Here is an 11,568-nt window from a genome sequence, read left to right as displayed (position 1 = left end):
TTTCGCAAAGAAACCGGACGGTGACACATACGCTCCATCAATCAGAAGACAAATAAATTCGGTGTGAATTCCCGCGTCTTAAATTTCACACCTTTTACCTGTCTTTTAACAAGAATAACCGCAGGTCGGACCAAGCAAATGCACGGACCGAGAACCACCGGAAACTGATGCTGTTCCATTTGCATCGCCTTTATTCGCTTTTAATTAGTTTAAATAAATGCAATTGATAATTCATTTTAATGTTCAAATGTTAGTTTTCATTTGAAATATTCAATTCTAATTTTATGCGCGTTTTCTGCAGGCAGCGGCGGCGCCATCAGGCGATTGCTAACTGCTGCAGAGTCCTGTTACTGCAAGCTACCATTAGAGCTCCCTGTAATTCACTTAAAAAAAATCATTTTATGAACATCACATTTAGTTCGAATAGAAAATTAATAAAAAGACTCGAAAAGCATACATTTATTATTATTAATGTACTAATAAGCTGTAAAAGTAGTTTTACTTAATTACTCGAAAACTAATTAGATGGATTAGGTGGATAATAAAGAACAAAAACTAGAATATGTATTCGCGCGTTATTTCCTGTAAAGTAGTAGATAATACCGTTGAAACCTGTCACAATAATATGCACAAGAATTGTGATCAATCAATGTCTCACGTTTTAATTTGTCCTTGTATAGCCTATAGCCATAATCAAGAAATTCCTGGGAATTGCATTGCAAAAGAAAAGTAATTAGAAAAAAAATATATAAACGACTAATATTACGTTAATTATTTATTAAACTTCTTTTATTATTATTGCGTTAATTAGATACATAATGTTCCTAGTCTAAAATCGTGGATCAAATATCAGTACATCAAAGGATCAATATATATATATTTTTCTCAGTTACAATCTACATCACTTTTTAGTTTCTTTCGATAGGATTCTCTTGTTAAAAATTGGTTAATTCACTAGTTGTTTACAGGTAAAAAGAAACAATCTATGGCAGAAAAGCTTCTGAGGCGAAAATCACTATTGGTTCTTTGTCTTTTTTTTTGTGTGTGTAGATTTGTTATGAATCATTGTATAAATAATTTTTGTTTCATTTTTTTTTGTTATCAGTCGAAGAGGCCAGTTTCATAATTTCCTTCCAATATAACAATTACAAACATGTAAAACCTCTAAATCTACATCTACACATATATCAACAGTTCTATTGGAATCTAATTCATTCAAAATTATTTCCTTCCATATATATTTTTTTTTTTCAACTTCTTATATTTTTTTGCTTTCTTCCATCTTTTGTCCTCATACGTGGTAATACATAAAGTAAATGCAATTATTTTGGAAATGATGCAGAGGGGAAGAATAGGAAGCACAGAGAAATTTTAGACTTAAGAGAAGTTGCTAAAGTCCGTTTTAAGTTTGATTGATGGGGTTTGCGCGGAGGTTGGCTTGTTATTGCACATCTCCATTTTGATTTTCTGCTGTGTCTGCTGATTCGAGCGCACAGCGTTCTCCAGACGAACCCTCAGATCTGGAGCCTGGCTCATCAATTTCTTGAATTCCTGTTGAAAACGTAATAAAAGGGTTGTAATACTCTCCAATCACTTGATTATTAAAGTTATACCTCTGGATATTTCGGTCCTATTTTCATGAGCCACTGGAGACTAACCTCGTGCAGCTTCATGGAATACTTGTTGGAGGATCGGAATGCCTGTCCTTCCAGTAAATAACTTATGAGTATAGGAACCAGCAGTGTCAGCATTTGAATGCCTGCAGAAAATACAAAATAATTAATGAGTAAAAATAATTAGAAAAGGTATTTCTTTAATTTTGCCAACCAAGATTTACCTTGCAAGATGTCTCCTATAGTCAGCAATAAAAGTCCAATAAATGTAATTATGCACGTTATGAATAAAAAAAGGGATTGCTACTTACGGTTTTGTGGTTCGGCTAAACCTATTAAAGCCTCAACGGTTACTATGGCTTCTAAAGTAACGGACAATTCTCCATCCGAGAAGATTTGTCGCGCGCTATCCGCGTATAAGAACTCAACCAATCTCGGTGCCAATGCGTGGATGTACGGTGTGGCAACAGATCTATCAGAATGTGAGAATATCGATTTCAACGTCTGCACGCACTTCAGTCGCACCTAAAACAGTAAACCATAGAACGGGTTCTTGTGGCTCTTTATTATTAATATCTTACAGTCGAATTTGCACTTTGAAAGCACTGCCTGAAATGGTTTATACACGGATATTGAAGATTCGGAGCTGATACCACGCTCGTGGGAGCGTGTAAAACGAACACGGCTATGGCCAACATCATCGTCACTTCATCCAACTTAGTTTCCTCGCTTCCCGTTTTAGCCAGATCGATTATTTTCGCCAGAGCGCTCTGCAACAGCTTCAACCATTCCTCTGTGCTCCTGGTGTCGTTACAATACTTGTCGGTGGCTAAATTTTTTAAGCAGTGCAGAGATGATTGAACTGCCGCGTTGTTAGCCAGAATATTGACGTCGTTTATATTCTTAGTGGCCATCTCCTTTATCACTCCAGTAGTCAAGTACAAGATTGTTGGCAAGATTGACACAGCTCCCTTTGGCGAACAGAGCTTATGCAAATTCTCCATACTAGTTAAAGCAGCCGCGATCAGCCTACTCGAATCATCTTGATGGATTGCACGCATGGAAGTCACTATTGTCGATGTAGGACTTGGACTCAGATTAGGCAATTGCCGCACTATCAGACATAAGCACACTTCAAGAACAGCAAAAACTAGCGATTTCCCTGGTAATATTTCTCCAATCTCTCCGCCTTCTCCGAGTAGAACGTCGGCAGTTTCGTCTACCCTCTTCGCCTGCTCCAGGTGATCTTGTGCGGCTCTGATCACCTGTTTCAACACCTCCATGCACAATAATTGAGCGTTATGATTATCTCTGGTCAACAAAAGCCTGTGCAAAACATTGCATAATTCTATACTCAATGATCGATCCACCATGATTGCCTCGCGCGCCCATAATGAGTCCATTAGGGTGTACAGAGCTTGAAGGCATGTTAAAATACTCTCCAAAGGCTCCGTCGACCTCGGGCTGCATAGCGCTTCCATACATATTCCGAACAGCAGGTGGAATTTATCGTTGTTGCCGGCGTTGTTGTTAGCACTGTCGTTGTTCTGCTGAATCTTCTCGAAACCACCGGCGTTCAACCAAAGAGCAGCGGCATGTAAAATCGGTGGCCATGAAGCGGCGTAATGAGGTCGCGATGAATCCATCGTGTCATTCGTGTAGAATGCGCCTCCATCATGTGGTAATTGACTTGCAAATTCGGAAGGCAAAGATAGTAGAGCGTGATCTTTCAATGCCGCCAACCAGTGGTTGGATAGGCTCAGTAACTCGGGCTGTACCAGCGTTAACAGACTTTCGCCGCGGTATTCGAAATCCCCGAACTCGTCATCTCCGACAGATGTATTCGTTGTGTTAACCTCGATGGACGCCGAACTGGATCCGGTTTCCTTCATAGCGACGATATAAACCTCCGCCCAAGCCTTCAAAATGGCTAACTTTTCGAGCGTAGCTAAGCTTTCGTTGTACAGTAGGGTGGTGTTTGTCTTGATATCCAACTTTCCGAGTGAAGAGACCAGCAATTGGTGAACTCTCCTAAGATCGTTCAAATTCCTGGCGACGCTCGAACCAATCCAAGTAGAACAAACATCGCATGCGGCTGCCGTTACATGAGACGAGGTGTCCGGAGAGAATGCAGGCCTCAGCGCAGCTCCCACCTATAACATCAAAAAAGTATCTTGTATTACGCAACAATTTTTTTAATGAATCCATCAAACTGTGTAACTATTTTTTATTGTAGATATTCCATTATTGTTACTGGTTTGCCTTACAGAATATACGAACAATTCAAATTTTACCTGAGCTTGAAACTGTTCCAGCAACAGGTGTCCTGGAAACTCCGGCTCTGGCACTTTAGCGAACTTCTCGATCACTTCCTGCAAGGTAATTAAACCCTCTAATCTTAGCGGATCCGAATCGCTTGTGGCTGCCATGAAAGCCATTCGAATAAGATCGGAAAGATGCAGAACCAAGAAATCACTCTTGCCTCTGGACGACTGCATTTCCTTGGCTTGCACCAGATCGAAGTGCGCCGATGCAGTGGATTCACAAGCGGATATAATCTTGCGAACGCATTCGGCCGCGAAGACTCGTGTAGGCCATCGGGGCTGCACCGCTGGATGCGTGCTTGAATCGGTATCGGCGTGGAATTCCGCTTGATCATCATCAGCTTCGTTATCATCATTATCGCCGCCTTCATTTGAATTTGCATTCATTGGATCATCACTGTTGCTTTCTATAAAAATCGATTGTTTTAAATAAAAATACTACACTGATTGAGCGAGTTCATTACCAGTGGCCACAGTCAATATGTCCTTGCATAGACCCAACCATTGAGATAAATTATCTGCAGCTAGCATCTGCAGCATACTTGTCAAGGTGTCGTGTATATCTTTTATCAACGCTATATCAGTTTCCGTATCCAACATACTAAACAGAACTCCTGGTAAACCGGAATCCGTTATGAGTAGTCCTTCCACCGTACTAGAATCTCTACTTTCGCTTGCTAAAGTCATGGCATGTTCGCAGACTTCTTTAGCCTCCCTCTGGGCTAATTGCCGGAGGCACGAAATAGCGGCTTTTCTCAAAAGTAAATGATTGCTCGACAATGTTCTCTATATATATAATAAGAATAAGTAAATGTTTAGTATCAAGCATCTGCAGTTAATTTGATGAACCACTTACACAAAGCGTTGGAACTAAAGATGATAAATTGACATGCCTTGGGGCAAACAGGTGGAGTTGTTGCAAACAACCTGTGGCTTCCGCTTGTACCAAAGGGTCCTTGTGGTCCTGCATTATAGCGCAAGCGCACAAGAAGGAGGATCTAGCAGTGCAAATGCTCGTCGTGTTCCCTTGAAGCTCAGGTCCAATGGTTGTAATCAGCGCTGACAAAACCTTTCCAATGCATTGGTGCACATCGATGTAAGATTGTGGAACGTTCAGAAGCAACTTTAAAGCCAGCGAGAGGGTTGGCTCCACGTAGCTTCTGAACATTGGACCGCCGGAATCCGCGATGAGAGCTAAAGCGTGCAAAGACCAAACTTGGACCACGGGCGAAGTCTGATCCTGAGCCAAAGCTAATAGGATAGAAACGCTAGTATTAAGATGTTGACTAGAGCCCATTCCGCCAACATATCTATGCAGGCATCCTAATGCTAGCGAATGGCCCGTTCTGCTGGCTACGTCACGAGCAGATTTCAAACGGTCAAAACTGGTCTGCGCCAACTCAGCTGTAAACCTGGAATCCGACACCACCTGGGCCATACGACCAACAGCTTCTCCAGTGGCACACCTCAGTATTGGATTGGACGATGTCAACGCGCTGATTATTAAATTGGACGCTGATTTTTTCACGTCCTCCTGACCGAAACTCATCTTGGCTTCTGTTAGTCCTTTCAAACCGCTGAGCAATGACGTAAACACGTTCATCTGTACGGCTTCTTGCCTCGAACTCTTCGCGTGCTTGATGCATTCCGTGAAATGCTCCAGCATCTGCAGTCGATGCTTATTGGCGACTCTTGGGAATATCTGTCCGAACAATAACACCGACAAATCGATCACAGCAACTCCCAGCGGCAAGGGTCCAGGAATAATTTCGCCCTGCAACGATATATACACACATGTAATTTATTATCTGTCAATACAATATTTAATATTTCCCATTAACTTACAGGATTTAATTGACGGTACAAGCAACAAGGATCGTGTTCCAAAGCCCCGGAACCGGCAGCGCTGTTTGGCTGCAACTATAAAAAAACGAGATCAATACAAAGTTAAATCTGATGTTTTCAAGATGCGCTGCATAAAACCCAAATCAAAATCAGAACAAACAAAAAAGTTAAAACAAGGCGAACACAACTGTTTCGTTACTCACATGTTCACCATCTGCCCTTCGATTAGGTTCCATCTATGAAAATGTTGATTAGAAGTCGTATGTTTATTTCTTAATTTTACGGTTAATTAGTAATGTGAAATCGAATGCTTACTTGATCTTCTATTGTTCTGTGATCGGTTTCCTGCAGCCAAGTACCCAAAATCACGGAGTCGTCAGCATGGCAAACAGTCCTCAATTGTGAAGTGGTCGTGTTCGCTGGATTCTCGGTCAAAGTAAACTCGGCCACTAACATACGTAATAAATGAGTGTACGATCCCTCGAATGATTGAGGTGGCAGCAGCAAGAGTGTCTCATATAATCGTAATCGAACCATTGCAGCTGGAGCTTTCAGCTGCTGGCCATAGCTCTTCAGGATATTGGAAATGCTAAAATATAATTAGCTATAATACTGATCTTTACAGTTGGTGATGTAACTTACTTTGTTAGCATGGCAAGAGCTGATTCAATCGGAATCAATAATCTCCTGACAATATCATCCGTAACCAATTCAGGGCAATTTTGTATGAAGCTGTGCATAGCTGAAAGTGCACCGGCACGACCTTCGAGTGTTACTTGCCAGGTGAAAGCATCGCCTCTGGCCTTCTCGGAATCCAATTCCTTTGTAGATCTCGGAAAAGAGTTCCTCCAGAGCAATAGCATCCGTGGCAATAATCCCCGCACAACCGGTACACCCAAAGTCATGATTGCTCCAATCAGAACCCATCCTGCTTGAGTACGATTCAAAGATAATCGACTATTCTGGCTGGCGCTCCTCAATAATTCCTCGGCGGTGTTGAAGATCACCTTTCCTTTTGTGTGTGGAACACCCAAAGGCGATAGGTGCACTCCACCCAAGACGGCTGCCAAAGCCGCACTGTATCCTAAAATGAAAAAGGATGTGAACATCTTGATTCTCCAATTGACCATTCATAAACGTACCGGCTATGGCCTCAGGTGAAGTACGTCTGTCCTCAATACCAGACACACATCTATCAATCAATGGCGTCGTTTGGCTTGGAACAGCTACGCAAATACATCTTAAACACCAAGCAGCAGCCAAACGTGCCGCTTGACAAGGGTGTATTAACACGGCGACAGTAGCATCGATTAAATCTGAAAATTAACATTTTAAAATCCTCTTCTCTTATAATCTTTTTAACCTTACGTAATTGCTGATCCGTAAGTAAATCGTATGATGTCGTTCCAAGACTCAGGATAAGGCTACCTATTTCCTGCAAAGCGCATACCAGCAGATGCTGGCTGAAGAGCGTCTCTTGGTTCAGATCCTTTGCGTTCTCTGGATTGAAGTCGATCGAGTTCATCTCCTTGATGATGATCTGGGCGATTTCCTTGCACGCTAATGCTTGTGCCTTTTCTCCAAGCATTTTCCCGAGAATGCTGCGAAGGATAAAATTGATGCACTTCCTGGAGTAGACGGCATCTACGTGCGAAGAAGCGGCCTTCGAGTTGGCTACCAAGTACAGTATATGCGAGAGCAAAGTTTTGATGTTGCGTTCCAGCCATACTGAGCCCAGTATCTGCACGAATATGACGTAGGACTAAAAGAAAATACGCAATTAATGTATGACCTTTGTAGGGTTCAATTGATCGATTATTACGTGCGTTACTCCGACCCTGATCTCTCTATTGACGCCCGAGCTGCCCTTTATGATTTCACCGGTGCCCTTAAGAAAACCAACGCCGCCCCTCAGGAAGCCTGACATTAGAATACCCAATGCTTCCTCCAGCGAAACGGGCTTCACGTTTTTGGGTATTTGACCCGTCGGCAATTTTGGAGTTTGCTGTGTCATTGAGACCAAAGCCCCCAGAAGCTTGGCCACGGCGCACCGGACTTCATAGTTGGATCCATCAAAAGCGCGGAAGCAGAGCGTGGCTAGACTCTCCAGTTCGGTAGTGTACAAGAACGGTGCGTGGTTAAGCATTTCCAGGAGACAACGAGTCGTGGCACAACGGACGGCCATGACACGATCCACCAGGTAATGCTTGGATACCTTGTAAATGTCCTTGTGGACATTCGATATGGCGCTGCCCATACCCGCGCACACCTTCTCCAATGTCAACATGATCTCTATACGAGTTTGAGATTCGGCGCTCCTCAGTGACCTTATCAAGATCTGCACCGTCTCCTCGTATGAGCGACCCATCATCCTGCCAAGCTTCTCATACATAGTTCCCACGCAGCAGATAGCTCCGAGTCGAGTCGGGAGAAAGCTGGGTGAATCGTCTTTGTTCTTCAGGATATCATTGCATTTATTCACGGTATCGAATAGCAGGAAGGTGTCCCCAACTGAGAACAAAGTAGCCAAACATCTGGCAATCAGACGACGAGCGGGAGGTCCTGGAGACTCCTGGATGTGATTCATCAACTGCTCCACCAACTTCTTCTGGCATCCTTTGATATCATTCTGAAAATAGTCATAATTTTTTTTTTTATTATTTTAACGCCATCGATTTAATTGCAGTTACCTTTTGAGCCGCAACGAGTACTTTGTCCAGGAACCTCAGCCATTCGAATATGAATATCGGTTTCTTGGCAACCGGTATTTGCGCCAAAGCCTCCTCGTTCAAAGTCAAACTATGTGACATTTCCATTTCGATCAAAGTTTCACTCCTGCAATGAAATAAAATATGTAATAAAATTGAATTCTCATAACCTGATGACATTTATTAGGTAAATATCAAGAGCAACAGGTCCTATGGAATGCCGTCACCTCCGTCTATCCATCTCCATTAAGCGGAAACGCTGGTATTCTTGTTGGGCAGAGAGCAACATAGGTCTGCTTACATATGTGATAAGGGTGTAAACAAAGTTGAATTGCAACTGATGCGAATTCCCGGCGTGGACCGGAGCGGAGCGGACGTAGTGCGCGCATGCCTCCTTGTACATGGATAGCAAACGGCAATTGCATCTTTGACGGAAAAATGTTAACAATTGATTTTTGTCGAAACCGGAAATAAAACAACAAAAATGAAACGAAGATGAAAACAAATCAACAGAAATAAAACGATGCTCAAAAACCACGTCCCGCGTATAACGTTCCGCCGCGCGGTACTCTGAATCTTTTAAGACGTAATCTATAGAAGTGAATCCTTTATTTGTTCTCTGTATTTTGTTTTTACTCCCACTGCAATGATGGAGATGTGAATGATTGATGAGACTCCCTTTTCTGCTTTTGCTAAATCAATTAAGTTCAATTGAAAACGACATGTAAATTGGGTTTGGACGCAGACATTTCACAACAGCTGAAAGAACTTTCGCATCTCGCAGAAATTTCGTTTCATTTTCAGCTGGAACGTGCCAAAACGAAAACCAACTTTAATTGTATCATTTACATTACAAATTTAGACCATAATCGTGTTTCATCAACAATACTTCATTTCGAGTTAGACACTTCCATCAGCGTTTCGTCAATTAAGGTAATCGGAGAATCCCAGAATTTTATCGCTATCCCAAAATACACAGCTTTAATTGATATCCCAAAGCAGCATACAAAGTGAAACTGGACACGAGCAATCGATGATGATTTAATTTATCATAGATGTTGTAAAAATACTACCTATCTAATATATTTATCTAAGTAGTTAAGAAATAGGCATAAAGTTAATAGAATAAAAAAATAATACAAACATTTGCAGTGTTTGTACTTACATAAGCTGTGGTTAGATTAGTTTTATAGTCTAAATATAGATATTAAATGATTATGTCAAATGTTAATTTAAGCATAGTTAAACTCATTTCGATTCAAGAACCAAATGTTACAGCACTGCAATTACCTTCAAATGATTGTGCTTTGTAAGAAGTAAATATTAAATTCATTGTACCCATTTATAAAATATGGTTTTCATGACTTAACAAAATTAATTAATTCACTTCAAATTAAAAAACAAACATGTTCTTTTTTTACTAAAACACAAACAATAACAATTGTACAATGCCAAAATGTATGATAATGAAATAATAAAGATTAATTGAAAATAATTTGCAGCTTGATATCTTAAAATTGCAATTTCTAAAAGGAAATAAATTAGGAATTTTCTCATAGAAAGTTTGTTATTTACTAATTAAGTAAACAGCTTTCTTATTTACAGTACGAAAACACTTATAAGACTGAATAAACAATAAATATATATATTTTACCTTCTGGAAAAACAATCAAGTGACCCAAATGCAATAATTATATATTACAAGAATAATCGACAACAAAAATTCCAATCAGTTTATTATTATTTATGAAACCGGAGAGAATTGATTCTGAGAATTGTGTAAATAGGGGAAGCATCTCTTTAAATAATTTTATTGACTCTATGACTCAACTTAAATTGTTTATACACATTACATGATCCAAGGTTGTGATGTGAACTTAATTGAGACAATGTTATCTGTATTGCAGTCATGGGATGCTACAAATTAAGGTAAACTATAGATCTGAATTGTTTTGTCTTTTGAAGGGGTTGTAGCATCCCCATTGCAATACACTTTATCAATTGGAATTTTGATTTTGCTCACCTGTTTATCCTGTAGTATAGAACCAACTCGATTACTTGCACTTTGAAGGGTGTTTCACAGCATTTCTAAGCCCAGATTGTTTAAAATATTTACAAAAACTGAGAAGCACTACACAACAGCCATATTATTGCAGCTGTCACTGGTTGTCACTGCAATGAGCATTTAGAACTACCACTTTTCAATACATTGACCGTTGCCTACACACCAAACTTATTTGAACTAAGATTCATTTAATGCATAATATATCAATAAAATACTTGTATAACGTAAACTTCTAGTTAAATTTTTAAATATTTAATACTATAACTTTTTATATAAGTTACAAATAAAATGTGAATGTATAGGCAACTAAACTTACATTAAGTTAAGTAAATTAATGAGTAAATCCAATAAGTCTTTACTTCTGCCATACTATGAGTAGTAAACTATGACTTCTTAAAAATTCAGGCAGATAAATCTGATAGTCATAATTATAACGCAGATAACTCAAAAATTAATTAGCAACTAACTGAAGTAGTAACATTATATACGTTAAAGCATTTTTTTCCTTCTTCTTCCTCATTTGGCTTCCGCACTGCGCGCCAACAATCCAGCTCCTGTCTTCGAGAGATACTGCAAAACAAGGATTACGAAAGAAGGAAGTGGATTTATTACAGCGCCAAAATGCCTGAACTACAACCTTTGATATATTGCTAATAGACAGCGCTAGTTACCGCAATAACAGAATATTGATTTTTCGCCTAAAGTACAGGCAACCAAACATACATATGATTTTGCTGAACAAGAACAACAAGTTACAAAATGACCTGTATTTTTGTATACACCAGTTCCCATAAGAATTTTGGATATGGATGTTGATCTTGAATAAACAGAGATTAAAATGAGCGTAATTATAGGGTTTTAGCTGCAATGGTATCTTCATAATTAATTAACAAACATTGGTATTTTACAAATAATAATTGGCAAATTAACGTCTTCGAAAATGACCTGTATTTTCGTATACAACAATTCCCAGAAGAATTTTGGATATGGATGTTGATCTTGAATATACAGAG

At 39.9% G+C, this 11,568-nt stretch overlaps 1 protein-coding gene across 5 annotated transcripts; it reads right to left on the bottom strand.

Moving 5' to 3' along the window:
- Window positions 1-762: 762 nt before the first annotated feature.
- On the bottom strand, window positions 763-10,676 carry LOC108563181 (HEAT repeat-containing protein 5B). Of its 5 annotated transcripts, none has more exons than XM_017921788.1 (17): window positions 10,514-10,676; window positions 8,473-8,617; window positions 7,605-8,411; window positions 7,151-7,544; window positions 6,925-7,098; window positions 6,425-6,866; window positions 6,098-6,371; window positions 5,986-6,018; window positions 5,783-5,857; window positions 4,794-5,711; window positions 4,402-4,723; window positions 3,908-4,344; window positions 2,195-3,766; window positions 1,925-2,138; window positions 1,838-1,852; window positions 1,614-1,759; window positions 763-1,551 (listed from the first exon to the last, which is right to left on the bottom strand). In XM_017921788.1, exons 2-17 carry the CDS (start codon window positions 8,596-8,598, stop codon window positions 1,378-1,380), a joined length of 6,123 nt encoding a protein of 2,040 aa, XP_017777277.1. In that variant the 5' UTR covers window positions 8,599-8,617; window positions 10,514-10,676; the 3' UTR covers window positions 763-1,377. The 5 variants fall into 5 exon arrangements, with proteins under 5 accessions (XP_017777277.1, XP_017777273.1, XP_017777274.1 ...); XM_017921784.1 differs by lacking the exon at window positions 10,514-10,676 and adding an exon at window positions 8,718-8,804; XM_017921785.1 differs by lacking the exons at window positions 1,838-1,852; window positions 10,514-10,676 and adding an exon at window positions 8,718-8,804.
- Window positions 10,677-11,568: the final 892 nt, after the last annotated feature.

The sequence above is a fragment of the Nicrophorus vespilloides genome, unplaced genomic scaffold (assembly GCF_001412225.1).
Source record: "Nicrophorus vespilloides isolate i.1.1-1 unplaced genomic scaffold, Nicve_v1.0, whole genome shotgun sequence".
Taxonomy (NCBI): Eukaryota; Metazoa; Arthropoda; class Insecta; order Coleoptera; family Silphidae; genus Nicrophorus; species Nicrophorus vespilloides.
The sequence above is the reverse complement of the archived record's forward strand: the minus strand, read 5'-3'. Positions and strand labels throughout refer to the sequence as shown.

Bases quoted from the DNA above. Each gene is read 5' to 3' on its own strand.
- LOC108563181 (XM_017921784.1), bottom strand. From the start codon at position 8,779: ATGTTGCTCTCTGCCCAACAAGAATACCAGCGTTTCCGCTTAATGGAG. The intron at 4,345-4,401 runs GTAATGAACTCG...CGATTTTTATAG, and splicing joins CATATTGACTGTGGCCACTG to AAAGCAACAGTGATGATCCA. The intron at 1,552-1,613 runs GTATAACTTTAA...CGTTTTCAACAG, and splicing joins TAGGACCGAAATATCCAGAG to GAATTCAAGAAATTGATGAG.